This window comes from Myripristis murdjan, chromosome 19 (genome assembly GCF_902150065.1).
Source record: "Myripristis murdjan chromosome 19, fMyrMur1.1, whole genome shotgun sequence".
In the NCBI taxonomy this organism is placed as follows: domain Eukaryota; kingdom Metazoa; phylum Chordata; class Actinopteri; order Holocentriformes; family Holocentridae; genus Myripristis; species Myripristis murdjan.
The window spans coordinates 11,067,501-11,088,351 of NC_043998.1; the positions used below are offsets into that span (position 1 = coordinate 11,067,501).

The following is a 20,851-nucleotide window of genomic DNA, read 5'->3' on the forward strand; positions in this document are numbered from 1 at the left end:
AGTGTTTTACCCACAACTGACCACCAACTGTGCCTAATAACAATAATGATAAAGTTAACATCCTTGGCAAAAACCAATAACACTAACAATATAGTTTTACGTAAATGCACAAACACAGATGTCAAAGTGCTTTAGAGAGGAATAACAATAGTGCTTAAATATATCAAATCATGACGTCACAGGGAAGTATTTTCAGCTCAATTGTTCAGTTTTAATCCGGTCAGTAATATAGCTCTGTTCAGCATTTCTTCAGCAGACATTTTCCCTCAGTGAAGAATGACACAAACGCTACGGTACCTGGTCAAAATGTCGCGGTTTTCAATCAGTTCTGACTTCAGTGTCGCAGCAGCTGTTCATCTCTTGCAGCTCTCCGTTTACGGGAAACCACATCACTTTCTCTTTCTCTTTCACGGAGTTGAAGTTGGTGCGCAGTTCCTTCCAGTTTGATGTATTGTCATGGAGTAACCACAAGGTGGCAGTGTTGCTTGATTGTTGAGAGCTGAGTCCTCTCAGTACCTTTGCCCTGCAAAACTCTACTGCTCGAGGTGTGACGGGTCTGTGACACCACGTGATCATTGCTGACTTTTACAGGGTTTCTGATTCGTTTCATTATATTAAAAGGAACAAGAGGCAGCAGAAAAGTGAAAACGTAAAAAATAAATAAATTAAAAGTTGAATGGAAGATGATTTAAGACTATTTGGGATTACTTCCTGGAGGTAAGAGTCTACTTTTGGAAGTTACACCACTACAAAATAATATGAAGATTTCAAACATGATCTAAAGGATTACAAAGTGAAAAGGACTGAGGCTGTACACAAACAAGACTGGAGGACTGGTTCCTTAGTTCAGTTACTATCAGCAAGTGACCACTGCACTGTTTGGGTCATAGTAATAATAAAGCTTGCGAAGTCATTAATTTCAGGTGGTTTTGCATCGATCAGCATCAGCATAGCCAACAGGAATAAAGGCAAGATACATGCATTTAATCATTTATTGATTGATCGATTGATATATGATTTTGTTTTGCAGTGTCAAGAAAAACAGACAATCACATGTGAGAACCACAAATTCAAAAAACTAACAAGGAACAAAGACAAGATAGGAACAACATTAAGGATGTGGGGGGTGCAAGACACTGGCATCACAGAGGATTTGACGACAAAATGAACTAATTTCTAACAATTTCTTGAAGTTAGTGGGTCCTTGAGGGACTTCCAGGGGCGTCCTCAGAAAAACAAGGAAACACTTTCATTCACCACAAATTATTGCGATACAAAAAAAAATGTATGCGAGATAATTTTAACATTTTATTTTGCCACTTTGAATCTTTCTGTCTGTGTTCAAGTACAGATACAAATCAAAATATCTTTTCATATCAAGGTCAACAGGGTATGAAGGCACTCTTCCAGTGGGGGTCCAAAACTCAATGCTCCAATAAACCTTACTGAAAGTCACCTTGGGGGTCTGAAACATGGAAAAAATAAGTGATTTTAGAGACTGTCTTTTCATGCAATGGAAACTGGGCACACCACAAGATGTCTTCCAATATAATGAAGTGAGCTTGAAACTTTGTGGAGTTTGCATGAAGGCTCACGCAGGCTCTCATCTCTTCGTACCTCCATCATCAGATGAGATCCTGTAGAGTTATGCACTCCCACTCTTCTTCCCCTGAGAAAAATATAGTACTCTGATCAAGACAGTGAAGTAATCTGAACTGGTGTCAACAATGGAAAGATTGCAACATAAGTGACTGAAGGTGATAGGTAGATAGGACCCAGTTGCAGGACCCAACACTGATGGAGAAGTGTGTGTGTGTGTGTGTGTGTGTGTGTGTGTGTGTGTGTGTGTGGGGGGGGGGGGGGGGGGGGGGGGGGGGGGGCAATCAAATGAGCCCCTGTCCTCTCCTTTATAATGCGCTGTGTGAAGGCACGTAATGAACGTTTACACAAGTGACGTGGAAGAAGAGAGCAGCAGCATCACACACTCAGGACAATGAGGCCAGTCTTGGCTGCTGGAATGTTGCTGGAGCTACCTGCCATCCATCCATCCATCCATGCATCTATCCTCATACTTGTCTTCCTCAGTCCCCCGTCTTTCCATTACCTACCTGCCTCGCATCTTTTTTTCCAGCTCTGTCACCATCTGTTAAAGTTATTGATTTTTACGAGCAAATATAAATTTAACTGTGAAGCCCCCATTTTTAATGAATGTTTTTACCTCAAAGGATAATCCTCGCCATATTCATATAAAAACATGTTTATTTTGCAACTTTCGACTCCATCACTTACTGATGCAACAACACACTAGAGATTAAAACAAAATCCGGTTCATGAAAGCTTTTACAATTTGCTGTTCTAAACGCCCAGTGTCTGGCAAGGATATGTGTGGAATCAGGATTTCCGTTAGAAAAAATTGGCACCGGACAACGTGACCAGGAGGTTTTTAATTTACCGGACAAATGTTTGAAATTCCGGTCAAATATTATCTGAATTTATTGAGCTTAAAATTATATGCAGGCTATATAAGAATGATATCAAGGCATGTCAGTTTATAGCATAATCCTTGAAAAGTAAGCTATATCAAATAAAATGAGTGCCGTCAATTGACTCACGTGCGTAACTTCTAAAATAAATAAATAAATATTGCACAAGCCTGTGCTCTTTTAACATGAACATTGCATACAATTGCAAACAATTGCAACTACAATTTGCAAACAAAAAAAAACTGGCTCACACCATTTTAATAACAAGGCATGTTGCCAACTTGAAATCAAATAGATGCAATAAAAACTTAATTCAGCAGCTGAATTAAAATCAAAAGTCTCAAGTGTCTCTCCGCAACTTGCAATGCGCATCAGTCTGGTAACCTTGTTCTCCCCCATGCGACTTCGCTACGTTGTTTTGATCCAGTTCTGCAGAGAAAAACCCCTCTCTCTTTCCCTCTCTCTCTCTCTGGTACACTGGAGACAGGGATCAGGCAGGCTATTTTTTTTTTTTAAATAAATAAATAAATAAAATTATGTGAAAATTGACTGTTTTAATAAAATTCAAATTGTGCTTAGAGGGAATATTTTCACTGGACATTTAAAAATTACCGGACTTTGGCAGATTTTAGGCTACCAGTCGTATTCCGGTGATTACCGGATAACGGAAACCCAGTGTGGTAACCAGTTACAGAGTCAAGCAAATGACACATGAACATGCTCACAATGTTACCAACAAAATGTTGGAATTTACCATGAGATCTGAACTATTCGGACGTGCCACAGGGTGATGCAAACACACAGCAATGTCACCAGCTAGCCTACATGGTCAATGAAATGACACACAAACATGCCCAACTGCCCATCAGGCTACGCACCAAAGTGATAAACGTCAGAGAACACCTCTTTTTCATAACACCTGCAATAGCCTAAATCGATGAAACATGCCAGGTCAATCAACTGAAGTTGTATTTCCACCCATTTTGATTGGCACAATGCAGATGAAAGAACAAACTAATGTTAACGTTCCCGTGCTAGCTTGCCAGCTAACGACGTTAACGGTAGCTAGCTGTCAAGTGAATGACTTGCTGTTGCCGCTGAACATTTCAAGCGAGCTTGCTACGTAGCTACTCGTGTTGGGCATGCGTCTTCTGAAAAGCTGATTCGCAGACAGCTTATTTTCCATTCAAAACGCCCACATAAGGAAAACTACAAAACTACTGTAAATATTCGGTATCACAGAGCGCATGCGCACGTCAAGCTGTCACCTTTCCAGCATTTCGCTAGCAAATTGAGATAGATACATGTATATAGGCAGCGGTTTGCAACCAAAATGATAGAAATAAGGTATATTATAAAAGGACACACTAGGAGACCATCATTTTAAAGATTTTAATTGAAGGGCTTGGGCATGCGCTGCATTTATAGCTTATTATGACCACTGGTTGACCGCCCTGGTTTGACTGACAGGTGATCAGGTTGGGTTTCCATTACGCTGCCAAACGGTGCCAATCTCCTTTGATCTGACATCAGTTGTGACGGGACAGTCGATATGGAGATACATTTATGTGCTGATTGAAATTATAGCATTGAGTAGTGTTTTTTGTGGGTATTTAATGCATTGTTAATGTACCTGACAATCTGTGAGGTTTTGGCACGCCGGTCAGCCAAAATTCCACTACGCCGGCCCCGCTGCGCCTTGTGATGAAAGTAGACGTGGTTTCAGATGGCGAGCTTTGGGCGCACCTCGGCGAAGCATTTTGGCACGAAAATGTCACTGCGCCAAGCTGAATCTGTCGGCACCTCCCCTTGCCGCGGCGCCACTCCCATCTCAGCACACGTCGGTCTGCGAAAATACAAAACTGTGCGCCCCTCGGGTTGCGCTGGTCCAAAATAGCTCTGCGCGGGGTGTGCCTCACTGCGCCGGGAAAATAGAGCCCTATATCTTTCTCAGACATTTTAGTGGTTTTATTAGGGTTGGGAACGATTAACCGATATGACCGGATAAACGATTTTACAGGCAAGAGATACGGCTGTGTCGGTAGCAGACTCCTCAATCGATACGAATCCGCCATGAATCCTTAGATGAATCGATTGTAGAGTTGCGGATCGGATATCGCGAGACTGGGAGTCGGTTGCCTGAGGCTTTACAGTTTTCATCTCTAAACAACGCGAGAGCTCACGAAATGACTCTCGCGCATGCTCTGTAACGTTAAGGGGCTTTAACATAGCGCGTGTTCGGCACAGACCTCGGCCGCTGCAGCCGTTCATGTGTATGTGATCGCGGGACGCAAGGGCGCAGCGCGGAGCTGGCTCGCGCCCTGTGAGGTCAAATCTGGGTGGCACAACCCCTCCAGTCGTTTCACCTGCACTACCAAGAAAAAATTACAACAACTGCACCGGCACCGTACGAGTCCAAAAGGCAAAGAAAATTTCCAGGTTACAGCAGCGCACTGACATAGATTGTGTAACGAAGTGAAGAGTTGCCACTCCAGCTCTATTTTCACTGGCTAACAGCAGCACACTGTCTTAGCTTGTCTATTCAGAGAAGAGGTATCACTTTGGCTTATTTTTCATATTCAATCTGTGTTATCACAGGCATACTCCTGCTCATTCATTGGTAGTTGAATTGTTAGGTCTCTTTGATAAGTAATTTACATTTTTAAAACAAATAATAATTTAACATATTGTTAAATTATTTAACATATTGTTAAATTACTGGAGTCAAACTTACTGGTAAACATCTACTCCTTCAAGATAATTTATTATGTTCTACAACTCATAAACATACACTAACACTACATACCGAGTGTTTGAGAAGCATATTTCCTCTGTGCTACAAAAGATCCGAAGTAAAAAGGGCTCTCTTGCTGTCATGGGTCCGGACAGAACCGCCACTGGGTCCGTGCCCGGACCGCTGTCCACCATTTGGTGATGCCCGGTCTACATCAACAAATGTTACCTATCGTATTGTTTTTACACTGTATCGAATCGTATCGTTCTTAAACCGTATCGAATCGTATCAACCGTTCTGTATTAAAAATATATCGTTTTTGAATCGAATCGTAATCCGTGTATCTAGATATGTATCGAATCGGCCTCATGCCAGAGATTGCCAACCCTACTATTTACTGTAGAATTCAAATGAGCTGGCTGTCTTCTCTTAATGGGCTGGTTGTCACAGTTGTCCAGTTTTGTCAGGAATGTTAAAGTTGTCAAACTGACTGTGCCTTACAGCTGCCTACCTTGATGTTCAGGCTGCTTGGTGCTCTCCTCCAGAGCTTCTATTCCCTCTCCCTGTTCTTCCATGTTTGTCTTTTCTTCCTCAGAGTGTTGGTCTTTCAGTTTACTTTGGTTTTGTTGATGATGTTGCTCCCTCTCCTGAAGTTTTTTCTCTTTCTCAAGCTGTTTCTCCTTTTCCTGTAGTTGTTTCTCCTCAAGTTCTTTCTCTTCTCCCTTAATTTGTTTCTCTTCCTCAAGTTCTTTCTCATCTTCTTTAAGTTGTTTATCCTCGTTAAGTTCTTTCTCTTTCTCTTGAAGTTGTTTCTGCTCAACTTCATTCTCCTCTTCCTTGAGTTGTTTCTCATCTTCAAGTTGTTTCTCATCTTCTTCAAGTTGTTTCTCCTCTTCAAGTTGTTTCTGCTCTTCAGACAAAAGGGGCTCTAGCAAAACAGACTGAGAGTGTTCAGGTTTGTCTTTCAGCTTTCTTAGTTCCTCCAGTTCATGTTTTAACTTCTTAGTCTCTGTCTTCATTTCCTTAAGTTGTTGCTCCTTTTCCTGAAGTTGTTGCTCCTTTTCCTGAAGCTGTCGGTCCTTTTCTTGACAATGTATGTAGCCACTGAACCATTGCAAGAATGCTGGTAAGTTCCATGTAGACACATATGATGATGATTTTGGAAGATCCATCTGCACCAAAAATAAAAAAAAAAGCATCAGCACCAAACCTTTTAGCCACCTAATATATAAGGTAACTATGCAACTTTATTTACTGCAGTAAATAAAGTAAACTCAGTCTAAACCACAACCATCAACCTCAAAGCAATTAAAGTTTCTCAATTCTTTTATACAATTCTGAACAAAACATTTTGCTAAAATGCTAACAAAAGAAAACAAACTATCATATTTATCATATTTTCATACTTCACTGTTATAGTGCTCTGTTAATCTGACTTTAAACATATTCTTCAGTCTTGGAGCTCTTGCCGATGATCAAATTATCATTTCTGTTTTTTTTTTTTTGTTTTTTTTTTTTATGTAATATAGGACGGGAGTGATCTGGGATACATGGTTTGGGATCTTCAGTAATAAGGGCAACAACTGTATCAGGTTTCCAATTTTAGGCAAATGTTTCCCTCATTTAGCATAACACTGGTTTTCCAGGAAAATAACATCTTTAATATCAGAGAAAGGTAAATTTAAAATAAAATTTACAGATACCTCTGAGATTTAGTTTTAGCAGTAGGTAGTATTTTTGGCATGAAAACAGGATCATGTGTCAGTAACTGGATCTTTACACCATGTAAACACATGGTAAATGTATGAAAGCCCCTATGCGCACCCGCCGATAATTGGCCTGTACCAGGGACACGCAGGGACGTGCGCTTCAGGCGTGCCAGGATATGTGCCCCTAGACGCGCACCGACATAGGGCGGTCAGTTCTGCACAACAAGGACAGTTGACTCCTTTTTTCCTTTTACTTGTGTGGATTTGTGTGCGTGAGTGAGCCAGGTAAGCTTACATTTATGTTCACTCCACTGTAGAGTAATTTAATTTCAACCAAATGTGTAACTTTGTGTGTCTTCCTGTTCATTGTTATTGATTGCTGGTGCTGTGATATAATGTGTTCATTAAGATCTGTGTAACCTCAGCTCAGTTATATTCGTAACTGCTGTTCTCTGAATAACTGTATTGTTCTAATTGTGAGGAGCTGGTTACTTCAGTTAGTCTAAAATTGGAGATTATATTCATAATATTGTAAATTCATTTATTCTGGAAAATGTGCTTAAGATGTTATTTTGTTTCCTTAATTTGCAGAACCACACACATGTACACACCTGTAATCCCTTTTGTCAATAAATCCTCTCTACACTGACTCTCTGGCCAGAGTCATCACTCTGTAGTTGTCCTGCTCAACTAAACCAGTGTGTCCCAGAGGTCCCCTCAGAAACTCAAAACACAGTGTGACTACCTGTTCAAGAACCTGTCTGACTGCATTTTCATTGCGTGGGCAGTCCAAAAGTCCCTTGGTCTCATAGAAGAGACAGTCCACAACCAGTTTGACAGAGCTGCTGTTCACCAGTCTGCTGCTGTCTGCCACAGTGAGCTCTGGGTTGAAGGTGTGGTGCATCACCACCAGGATCACTGGTTTACATCCAAACAGTTCTGTTCAACAACACAGATCATCCAGTTTGCCACAAAAACACAAACAGTACAGTTCATGTCACTTTGCGTGCAATGAATGCCAATTCTCTGAGCACTAATACCTGTGATTTCTACATGTTTACCTGAGATGCTGGATAATGCTGCAGTTATGTCAGTCCCGGGGCGACTGACGATGGGACAGAAGACAATGATGACATCACTTTTGTCAGGTGAGTCTACCTCAGTTGCACCTCCTTGGATGAGTTGCTGAACAAATTTCTGATGAGAATCCAGAGCGTTGAAGGTGACGTGTGTGAAACCTTCCCATTTTTACTGTTTCTGAAAGAGAAAAGCTTGATATAGTCAGAGGTAAATTTTACTGCTACAACCAGCATTGCTAAAGCTCAAGAAAAAAAAAATGTGAGAGACTGATTCTAATCTGTAATGTCCAAATGTCAAAACTTCTGTTAAGAGTTTATCTGATCACTGATACTAAATAAACATATCTAGGTACACGATGGTGCTAAGACTTATTGTGGGTTTATATGTGTGGATGTTCAAAGTCAAGTCAAATCAAAGTGTCTTTATTTTTCTCCAGTGGGAGAAATTTGTCTCGGACAGAGGGGTCTGCTGCAGACAGGCCCCTCTGTCCGAGACAAATGTTACACTCATTCTTGAGAATTTGGATAAAACAGGTCTAAATTTTGAAAATAAAAAAATCAAACAATAAGAAATCTATACTTACACTATATTACCAAAAGTATTCGCTCACCCATTCAAATGATCAGAATCAGGTGTCCTAATCACTTGGCCTGGCCACAGGTGTATAAAATCAAGCACTCAGGCATGCAGACTGTGAAACAAGACATTTGTGAAAGAATGGGCCGCTCTCAGGAGCTCAGTGAATTCCAGCGTGGAACTGTCATAGGATGCCACCTGTGCAACAAATCCAGTCGTGAAATTTCCTCGCTCCTAAATATTCCACAGTCAACTGTCAGCTCTATTATAACAAAATGGAAGCGTTTGGGAACAACAGCAACTCAGCCACGAAGTGGTAGGCCACGTAAAGTGACGGAGAGGGGTCAGCGGATGCTGAAGCGCATAGTGCAAAGAGGTCGCCGACTTTCTGCACAGTCAATTGCTACAGAGCTACAAACTTCATGTGACCTTCAGATTAGCCCAAGTACAGTACGCAGAGAGCTTCATGGAATGGGTTTCCATGGCCGAGCAGCTGCAGCCAAGCCACACATCACCAAGTGCAATGCAAAGCGTCGGATGCAATGGTGTAAAGCACGCCGCCACTGGCCTCTAGAGCAGTGGAGACGCGTTCTCTGGAGTGATGAATCACGCTTTTCCATCTGGCAATCTGATGGACGAGTCTGGGTTTGGAGGTTGCCAGGAGAACGGTACATTTGAGAATGGACGCAAATTATTTTTTACTTTTTTTGGTGGGTTAGATGTAAACCACAACCAAACCCAAATTAAAAACGACCTGGTGCACCTTACATACTCCAGGGGGTATTCCACAAAGGGAGCTAAGCTAAAAAGCCATAACGCTTATTTCAAGACTTCCGGCTCATAACCGGATGATAAACCAAGAGATGCAATCAACTTTTACTGGCTGTCACTGCTGACAATATGTAGTTGAGGAGTTAAGGTCCACTACTTTGTCCAATTCTGATCCTAATTCAATGAATCCGGCATTGTAGCTGGATCCTCCTCCAAAGGCTAGTATTTTTGTTTGTTGCTTCATAAGTTTGTTATTGCCTGGTGGTCTCACCTACTAGACATTTAGTTGTTCTCAATTTAGGGCATGATGAAATAAGTTTATAAAGAGATTTAATCCACTGTTTGACAAGATGGGATGAGCCCTCAGCCCACACTTCTCACACCACACATGCTCTCTAGATCCATCACTACGGTATCTCCTATTGTCATAATGATGATTTGTAAATAACTGTGACTTGTTTCAAGTTGATATAAAGTTGATATAAAGCTTTGACTAAAGCCACCATCCCTTGAAATCTCCTAAACAACTGTCAAACCAAAAACACATTAACTCATTACATTCTCTATTGATCATTAATAATCAACAAAAACAGGTTACTTCATAGTCTGGGTTGAGGGTTGCTCCCCTCAACCCAGACTACACTGTGCCAAACAGCAGCAGAGCAGAGAAGCCCTGTCCTGTCAAGGTCATAGACTGCCTCTTTGATGAGAACAAGAGACTTTTTGACTGGCCAAGCAATGACCATGCACTCAGTGAGCTTTTTGAACAGGAACTCATACAGTAGTTTGATCCATAAATACTTTTGATTCCATGTCACATTCAGAGGGCCAGTAGTTTTTGAAATATGATGGAGATAGATGATGTGGTTTGGCTGCACCGGTGGAACATAAAGATTTGAGACTCAAAGCGGCAACTGAGACTGTGCACTTTCAAACAGCACCGTTCAAATTCTTAGCCAGAAAGGACACATTTGGACCAGCCTTTCCCGAAAAAGGCAATTAATCTATTTCTACAATTTACAACAAACATTTAATCAAAAATGTTTGTATAATAAATTATAAAATAATAAATGTACTTTTTTGGGATTTTTTTTTTTTTTTTTACTTTACTGTTGTTCCACTCTCCAAGTATTAGAGGGCCTTATATCTGCTGATGTGTGTACACTTATTAGAGACAAGTCATGCATTGTGGTTTTGATATCTGTTGGATGACTCTCATCTTTTCATTACATAAAAAAACAGACGTGATTATCTGATGATCATTAAAAAAAAAAAAAAGTGCAGTAAGGCTGAGGATTGTGTTTGCACCAGGTTTGTCTGATAGAGCCCTGGAGCACTACAGCAGGGGTATGCCACTCATGGCACAGGAAGAGATGTTAGAAGCATAGTTTTCACTGGAAATTATGTTGAATCATTTCCTCACATTTTGCTTTGAGAATTTGATTACCCTTAAAGTCCTTCTCAATGAGGCCAAAGGTGGCACAGAAGACAATGATCACATCACTCTCTGCAGCTGAGTTTACCTCAGTTACACCTCTTTGGGTGAGTCGCTGATCATCATGGTATTGTGTGGTTTTACCAAGTGCAAGCAGAAAAAAAAAAAAACTTTCATTTTTTTCTTCCCCTGAAATAGTTTGATATTGTCAAAGGTAAGCAACTAGCATTGCTAAAGCTAATCAGTAAACACAGTGGGCTATATATTTTTGCATGAAGCTTCCTGCTTTTCAGTGTTTTACCCACAACTGACCACCAACTGTGCGTAATAACAATAATGATAATGATAAAGTTAACATCATCACTGACAAAAACACAGCAATAACAACATCAATAACAATTTAGTTTTACGTTTAAACACAGATGTCAAAGTGCTTTAGAGAGGAATAACAATAGTGCTTAAATATATCAAATCATGACGTCACATGGAAGTATTTTCTGCTCAATTGTTAAGTTTTAATCCGGTCAGTAGCAAAGCTCTGTTCAGCATTTCTTCAGCAGACATTTTCCCTCAGTGAAGAGTGACACAAACGCTACGGTACCTGGTCAAAATGTCGCGGTTTTCAAACAGTTCTGACTTCAGTGTCGCAGCAGCTGTTCGTCTCCTGCAGCTCTCCGTTTACAGGAAATCACATCACTTTCTCTTTCTCTTTCTCGTTGAAGTTGGTGCGCAGTACCCTTAAGTTTGATGTATTGTCATGGAGTAACCACAAGGTGGCAGTGTTGCCTGATTGTTGAGAGCTGAGTCCTCTAAGTACCTTTGTCCTGCAAAACTCTACCTGCTCGAGGTGTAACGGGTCTGTGACACCACGTGATCATTGCTGACTTTTTACTGGGTTTCTGATTCGTTTCATTATGTTCAAAAGGAAACAAGAGGCGGCAGAAAAGTGAAAACGTAAAAAATAAATAAATTAAAAGTTGAATGGAAGATGATTTAAGGCTATTTGGGATTTCTTCCTGGAGGTAAGAGTCTGTTTTTGGAAGTTACACCACTACAAAATAATATGAAGATTTTAAACATGATCTAAAGGATTACAAAGTGAAAAGGACTGTGGCTGTACACAAACAGTACTGGAGGACTGGTTCCTTAGTTCAGTTACTATCAGCAAGTGACCACTGCACTGTTTGGGTCACAGTAATAATGAAGCTCTAGAAGTCATTAATTTGATGTGGTTTTGCATCGATCAGCATCAGCATAGCCAACAGGAATAAAGGCAAGATACACGTATTAATCATTTATTGACTGATTGATATATAATGTTGTTTTGCAGTGTGAAGAAAAACATAGACAATCACATGTGAGCACCACAAATTCAAAAAACAAACAAGGAACAAAGACAAGATAGGAACAACATTAAGGATGTGGGGGTGCAAGACACTGGCATCACAAAGGATTTAATGACAAAATGAACAAATTTATAACAATTTCTTGAAGTTAGTGGGTCCTTGTGGGACTTCCTCATTCACCACAAATTGCAATACAAAAAAATGTATGAGTGATTATTTTAACACATTTTATTTTGCCACTTTGAATCTTTCTGTCTGTGTTCAAGTCCACATACAAATCAAAATATCTTTTCATATCAAGGTCAACAGGGCATGAAGGCATGCTTCCAGTGGGGGTCCAATACTCAATACTCCAATAAACCTTACTGAAAGTCACCGTGGGGGTTTGAAACATGGAAAAAATAAGTGATTTTAGAGACTGTATTTTCATGCAATGGAAACTGGGCACACCACAAGATGTCTTCCAATATAATGAAGTGAGCTTGAAACTTTGTGGAGTTTGCATGAAGGCTCACGCAGGCTCTCATCTCTTCGTACCTCCATCATCAGATGAGATCCCAAGGAGCTATGCACTCCTACTCGTCTTCACCCTGAGAAAAATATAGTACTCTGATCAAGACAGTGAAGTAATCTGAACTGGTGTCAACAATGGAAAAATTGCAACATAAGTGACTGAAGATGATAGGTAGATAGGACCCAGCTGCAGGACCCAACACTGATGGAGAAGTTTGACCTTTATTAAACTTAATAATTTAACTAAACAGGGGAAGCACGATGCAGGTACATGGCAGATGGCAGCTAAGGAACAGCAAGTTTCAGTTCTGAGTTCTGAGAGCAGGAAGGGTTCTCAGGGGAAGGGCCTCGGCGCCGGGTCTCGGGGCTTGCAACAGATGAGCAGGTGAATGGAGCGGATTGGGCAAGTGTCATAGGTGATGTGTGTGTGTGTGTGTGTGTGTGTGTGTGTGTGTGTGGCCGCCGGTGCTGGTGCTGGGGTAGTGTTTGCTGGGATTGGTGCACGGGGCTCTGTGGGTGTGATCCTCTCTCTCCACAGGGCTAATTAGGCGTGAGGCGGCGCAGGTGAGGAGAGAACCTGGCAGAGCACAAAGACACCGACACCGTGCCCAGAGACAAGTGTGTGGTTTGGACCCTCGAGATAAGGCCCATTCATACCCTACGTAAAAGACGGAAATGGAGATGGACAGAGCATTTCATCCGTCCTGTCCGATCATTTCGTCCGTCATTTTGCACGAAGCGGGGGAGCTTATGATTACGGACGAAACGGAGCCATACCAACGGAAATCATGGGGGCAGTATTGAGTTTATAGGCCAGATTGTCACCAAATCACCAGAGTCACGAAGAAGATCTGCAAAGGCATTTAAAAATGGAGCGCGGTGTTGCAACTTGTCAAAAGTTTGTTTTTTTTAATTTTTTAATTTTTTTTTTAACTTGTCGAAAGTTGGAGCAGATATCCTGAAATACTGGAAATGCCGCTCGTCATCCATTTCCCGCATTGGCAGCGCCAAACACCAAAACTCCCCATTGAAGGGGCAGCTGAGGTTTAGTGGCTTCACGTTCCACCGACATGCTTTTTTTTTTTTTTTTTTTGTTTTACGTTTGCGGGGCAAATAGAATAAAAGCACTGCCATCTAGAGGAAGTGTTGTGTTAACGCGCATCCCAACACAAAAGACGTACGGAGGTATGAAGGGTATACACGTATAGGATGGACAGACAGACGGACAGACGGACGAAAAAAAGGGTATGAATGGGCCTTTAGCCGAGCGATAGAAACATCACCAGCCTAAGGCCCGGGTGCAAGCGAGGCGAGGGACCAGCGGGATTAGCAGCTGACTGCCAACAGAACTGCAGGAGAGGCAGGAGGAAGGACTGGAGCTCGTTGCTAGCCGCTGACCACCACAGGAAGGGAGACACACTTCGTGGGAGAGCGGAGGGGTGAATGTACGCTTCACCCCTCCTTCAGTTAAGTCTCTTACTGCATCAACTCTTGAGCACAAGAAAGCCGCACACGTCCTTACCTCTGTTATCGACGACAGAGTGATTGTACAAAGCTGCAGACTAGTTAGGGAAGAACCCTTTTGTGTTTGGTTTGTTTGTTTGTACTCTTGATTTTAGTTTTAGCTAGCAACGTAGCCGACAGAGACTAGAACTAATTGCGAGGCAGGAACAGAGGATTTTATGTGTGATCACCCTTTGCAGCCGCCAAGTGAAGACGGCACAGGGCGGCCAGGGACGAGAGTGAGCGGCGGTGTCAACGCGAAGGCAGGACTGGGCTACCCATCGGGACACCCGATGCTGCGGAGGCTGGACAGTTTATCTTTCTCAGACATTTTAGTGGTTTTAGAGATTTTACCAGTGGCAGTGTAGTCTTTTATGGGCCTTTTACCTACAGTGTTATTTGTTTTATGGGACATTTATTTAGTATTTTATTCCCTTTTATCATTACCATTGGGAACAGATGGCAGTAGCTCTCACCGAGCCACAGCCGAGCTGATCGGAGACCACAAAGTCAGGAGGAAGGTGAGTGCTGGTAAGTCTGGCATTAACCCATTTAATCCCGCCGGTCACAATAGTGACCGTAAAGAAATGTTTCATTTCTAAGGCTATAAAAATGTTACTGAATGATCTATCAATGCATTTCCAGCAAATATTGAAATAAGAAAGGGTCTCAATGAAATATGTGCAGTTTCACATGTAAATTGTCACATGACCAGAATTGTTTACTTCCTGTTTGTGCCAAGACAAGAGGATGGCAGCAACAAAGCTCCCAAAGAAAAGGTAGTAAAATATGTAAATATAAAGATAGGACATAGATTTTTGGTACACATCATGTTTAAGGTGTCTAGTATTGGTGTATGCATTTGAAATTACACAACTTTGTTCAGTGTGGTCATAGAACTCACAAACATGTCACCGGCAACAATAGTGACCGGTGGGATAACCCATTGTATCTACATGCTAATACACATAGGCTAACTGTTCTACCTAACTTTCTGCTGCTACCTACCTTTCTACCTAACTTTACACACACACACACACACGGACCCCAGGAAGACTAGCTAGCTAACTAATTCTACCTAACTTTCCACACACACACACACACACACACACACGCGCAATTACACGCAGGCACACACACACACACGCGCGCAATTACACGTAGGCACACACACACACACACACACAATTACACGTAGGCACACACACACACACACACACACACACAGACACACACACACCCCAGGAAGATGAGCTAGCTAACTAATTCTACCTAACTTTCCACACACGCACACACACACGCAATTACACGTAGGCACACACACACACACACACACACACACACACACGGACACAGGAAGACTAGCTAGCTAACTACCAAACTTTCTCCTGTTTTCTTTAAGATGTAAGGCTGAATTATGCTTCAGCGTTGGAAGAGCGTGCGGGGGTTGTGCGAAGCACGCATTTCCTACGCATACGTCACCCTGTGACGTATGGTCGCTGCTCTTCTGTGGCGAGTGGAGGAGTGCCGGCACTCTCCAAAGTTTTCAAACACAACCGACGAGTCGAGACACAACAGTTTTTAAAAAAAAAAAAAAAAAAAAAAAAAATGGCGCTGACGGCACAACAACAGGAATGTGATGCCGGTTGCAATGAAATGCCGGAAATAGTGTACTTCGGCGGACCAATCACAGCTCTTGTGGGGCTGCGTAGGGTCCGCGTAGTTACAATTTTTGGGAGGCGCGCGGCAAGGCTCTGCGGCGGTCGCACAACCCCCGTAAGCTTCGCACAACCTCCGTACGCTCTTCCTACGCGGAAGCATAATTCAGCCTTTACTTTGAGTGAGGTTCTGGATTTGTTGGCTCAAGATGAGTTCTCAGACAAGGCATGCAGCATTGCAGTCATCCCACAATCACTGTACTCAGTGATTGTGACAGTGATGAGTCTGACATGGACTATGAGGGGGAAACAGGCCATTTGCTAGCGAGGCTGTTGAATGCATATGCCGAAGTTATGCAAACAGAGCATGACTGGAACGATGGCCTCCCCTTCACCACGCCCCCTTCCCCTCCACAACCCCCTTCCTCCATCACCTGTTCCAGCTCCCCCACTTCCTACCATAACAATGAAGGCCAGCCAGAAGACCCAAGGGCCTCTAAGCGCCAGAGGGGCCAGCCAGAAGACCCAAGGGCCTCTAAGCGCCAGAGGGTTCAGCCAGGTCAGCCAGAAGAGCCAAGGGCAAAGCTGCAAGTGGTCAAAAATAAAGATAGAGTGTTCAAGAGATCCAAGAGGCCTTCCACTGCTGTTATTCCAAAATACACAGTGTACAAACCAAATGCTGCAGAATGTGTAAAACAAAGCTGCCCCGACCCAATGGATATTTTCTTACTGATGTATCCACCCACCCTGAGAGAGATCACAGTTGAAATGTCCAACCTCTACTCCACCCAGACCAAGGGAAAGCAACTGAATCTGAGTATGGATGAGCTCCTCACCTTCTATGGGATCCTAATCACAAGTGGATACAGCTCTGTCCCAAGAAGACACATGTACTGGTCAGTTGACAATGATGTACACAATGAGAGCATTTCAGATGCAATGCGGAGAAAATGCTTTGATGAAATAATGGCCTCAGTTCATGCGGTTGACAACACAAAGATCACTGATGACCCATTTTTTAAGGTTAGACCCATCTTCTCTGAGCTCAATCAGTCATACAAAGTCATGCCGTTTCTGGAATGGCTGTCAGTGGATGAGAGCATGATCCCATACTACGGCCGACATGGATGTAAACAGTTCATCAAAGGCAAACCAATTCACTTTGGTTACAAGGTATGGAGCATCGCCTCATCCAGTGGATACATGTACCACATGGAGCCATATTGTGGATCACACACCCTCCTCCCAGAGACAGGGTTGGGTCAGGGACCCAATGTTATCATCGGTCTGGCAGAGAAAGCTCAGGTGCCTCAAGGTTGCAAGTTCATCCATGACAACCTCTTTACCACTCTTTCACTCATGGATGAGATGACAAAAAGAGGATATGGGAGCTCTGGAACCATGAGGCAGAATCGCCTTTCCGATGTCCCATTCACACCATTGAATGCCTTCATGAAGTTCCCCCGGGGAACCTCTGAGGTTCTGTGCCAAGGAGAGAAGCTGCTGGTCTGTTGGAAAGACAATAACATTGTCACAGTGGCAACAAACATGGAGGAAAAATACACTGACACCTCTGTCAAGAGATGGAACAGGCATCGACGTGCCTTTGACAACATCCAACAACCAAAATGCATCAGTCAATACAATGAGCACATGGGTGGTGTAGACCTTCACGACCTACAGGTTTCACGATACCATATCTCAGTCAGGTCTAAGAAGTGGCGGTGGCCCATCTTCGCATGGTCTCTCAACAGTGCTCTTGTAAATGCCCATCTCTTTTACAGAGATGTTATCGGAGGGACCATCGACCTGCTCACCTTTTCACGGATAGTCTCACAGTCTCTTCTGAAAAAGTTTGGAACGAAACCACTGAGCCATGGAAGGAGATCTCTACTGAGTGCTACTGTTGAAGATCAGGCAAGGTATGACAAAGCTTCCCACTGGCCAATCAACACTATGCACCGGTTCCAGAGATGTCGCCGTTGTGACAAACGCACTACCTATGCATGTGAGAAATGTGGAGTACCACTGCACATTGAGTGCTTCAAGATGTTCCATGGAGTGTAGATGAGTGAATGAAAAAGGGTTGAAAGAAGAAAAGGAAAACAGGAAAGTCAAAAGACAGAAGAAACTATACAATGGACACATGCAGTCTTACATACAGTTCACATGCACACACACACACACACAAGTCCACACGCACACACACAAGCACACGCACGCACACACATACATGTTCAGTGTGTTCAAATGAATGTTGCACTAAAAATGAATATGTTCAAAAGAATGTGTTAAATTAATTTTGTACTAAATACGAATGTTTTCAAATGAAATTTGCACTAAAGTAAGTTGCACTAAAGTTATAGTGTTGAAATACATTGATGATTGTTGTTGTTTTTGTCTTAACCTCAATATTCATAACAGTGCTCCCAGTATTCATATTGGTAGCCGATAGTATAAGGCTTTTTGATGTGTAAAATATTCACACTAGAGTTCTCATTGGGCCTGAAAATTAAGACCCGACCCGACCCGGGCCTGACTGGGCCAGCCCGAGGCCCGACCCGACCCGACTTATTAGCCGGACTTTAGGCCCGACAGCCCGATAAAACCCGAAAAAAAAAAAAAATCGCCAAATTCGCCATTATTTAGCAGAGCCGGTCGGCCGCGGCACCGGGGCACCATCAGTCGGTATCAGGCGGGCCGGCCGCGGCACCGGCCAGCATCAGGCAGCTCACCTGTCAGATCCGGCAGACCTGACGGGTGGGCACGGTATCGGACAGTGCCGCGGCCGGCCCGCCTGATGCCGACTGATGGTGCCGCGGCATGTGCGGGTCAATACTGTAGTCTAGAAAACTGGAGATTTTTTTTTTTCTCGTGCGCCCCCAAGTAGATTGCGCCCTGGGCAGTTGCACTGCCCATAGCAAAAACCGTCCCTGCTGCCGAGTCTGCCAGCACAGCGGGATACTGCTGCAACTCTCTTTCACTTGTTTGCGCTGCGCTCGCACAGCTGGTTGTCTGTCTGTCACTGAAAGTTTAGCCTCCAAATCCAATCCAGTCTCTCACTCTCTCCACCAGTCACATAAAAATGAAACGTCATAATCAATAACACAACACATAATTCTTTTTTATTTAAAAAAAAAAAAAAAAAAAATCCCCCACAGAACCCGAAGCCCGACCCGACCCGCCCAATTCACGTAAATTTTAGGCCCATTTGCTTGAAGAAAACAGCATCAGTGTCATAGAAACAGCAAAATTTGTCACTGCATGTCACAAACACAACAAAACAACAGCATGTGACGCACTGGATTTCCAACTGGAATCCAGTGTGAAGAAATAACAAGTGCATAAATAACAAGAAGGGACACTCTCAACTAGTGCAGTTACAAAGTGCATTACAAGAGATCTGTCATAAGAAGCAACATGCATCAATATCATTTCATTTGTCAATATAATACAATGCAATACAATAATCTCTGATTTGACATTCATTCTGGTTCATTTCAAATCATTATAAGCACCCAACACCAGACTTTTAAGTCAAAATACACACTCAATAAGTAGCGCTAGCCACTAAGCTAACGGTCCCATTGAAACATATGGAGACGGCTAGGCTAGCGGCTACAAAGATAAACACTCACGAGTTCGCTTTTCAGTTCAGGTTTACATGACGGCGTCAGGCACGGCGTCAGGCACGGCGACAGCCACGGCTTGCGCTGAAACCAGCTCCAGCAAAAAGTCCCGTTATAGGATTTAGCTTTCTCCTTGGTTTGCTGTTGGATGTTGATTTCGGGCTTGTCAGGTCCCAGCTCCCTCACGCGGATTTTTTTTCCGCCATCGTCCTTCTTGCAAAAGGGTAATTTAAGGATCTCACGAATTTGGTGGAAGCTGCTGCTCTTGAACTCCTGTCGTCGTCGCCGCTATTATCTCTCTCACTCACTCCTCGCGGTATTTTTTTTTTTCCGTAGGGCACCATAAGTCTGGGAATCTCACTACAAAAAAAAATGATCAAGTAGCTTTAGCAATCAGAAACCTTCACGCATTTTACGTTTACATTTCCAGAGCCCCTACGGCGTTAAATTTGGTGACGTTGATTGGTCAATTATTCATCATTTTCCCCTAGCAACCATAACTGGATTGGCAGGGTTCCCGCGGGGTCTTAAAGTCTTAAAAGCATTGAATTTATGAATTTGGAAATAATACCTTAAAAAGACTTGAAAAAGTCTTGAATTTTGATATCTAGGTCTTAAAATTTGTTCTGTATGTAACTTCTCCTTTTCGCATTTCTCGTCAAACGTTTCATTTGTCAACCACGATTATTTTGATAAAATAACGTAAACAAAGAGTGGCGGAACCAATATGAGTATGTCACTGAAGACCTTGTGCTACAGCAGACACAAAACTACGAACGACAAGACAAGTAGTTGTTTTTTTTTTTAACGTTAGATAGTTAATTCACACTTTGAATGTGGGGAAATGTAAATTCAACGAAGCGTGGATGGATAAAATTTCTTTCCGTCATTGATTAAAACCTGTGGTAGATAACGTTTTTGAAGCCTACTGCACCTTGTGTAAAAAGAGTATTCAGCTTGGAACAATGGGGTTGAAGGCGCCAGAGGAAATACGCCAGAGGAAAGGATAGGGTGACCACCTGTCCCACGTAGTGCGTGCACGTACAGCGTTTGAAGCCCATTTCACACGTCCCGCAAATTGATACCGTGTCCCGCATAATCAATGCTTGCTCTCAAAAAAAAAAAAGCTTGTTCGCCTGGGGGATAGGGCGATGCGTTTTTCTCCTCCTGCGCTGCTGTATGCTCATGCCGGGGTGTGTGTGTGTGTGTGTGTGTGTGTGTATGTGTGTGTGACTGAGGAGCACACACCCACCGGCGCTGTCTGAAGGCCGGATTATGCTTCCGCATACAGGGGTTGTGCAAAGCACGCATTTCCTACGCAGTGCGTGTGTGCCCAACATACCTCTGCGAAACACACTGAGCAATTCTCCGCAGTGATGCCAACTTGGCGACTTTTTCGCTATATCTGGCGACT

At 42.9% G+C, this 20,851-nt stretch overlaps 1 protein-coding gene and 1 long non-coding RNA gene across 2 annotated transcripts in view; both read right to left on the reverse strand.

Moving 5' to 3' along the window:
* The window catches only part of LOC115377965 (uncharacterized), a 48,040-nt gene that overhangs the window by 11,481 nt on the left and 15,708 nt on the right, over positions 1–20,851 (reverse strand). Inside the window, exon 6 of the mRNA XM_030078052.1 lies at positions 5,729–5,798. Coding sequence (XP_029933912.1) covers positions 5,729–5,798 — 70 coding nt within the window. The remainder of the gene's footprint in view (positions 1–5,728; positions 5,799–20,851) is intronic.
* Positions 6,370–8,199, reverse strand: LOC115377968 (uncharacterized). Its single transcript, XR_003930090.1, has 3 exons — positions 7,988–8,199; positions 7,672–7,865; positions 6,370–6,389 (listed from the first exon to the last, which is right to left on the reverse strand). It is a non-coding gene; the product is annotated as an uncharacterized LOC115377968 (long non-coding RNA).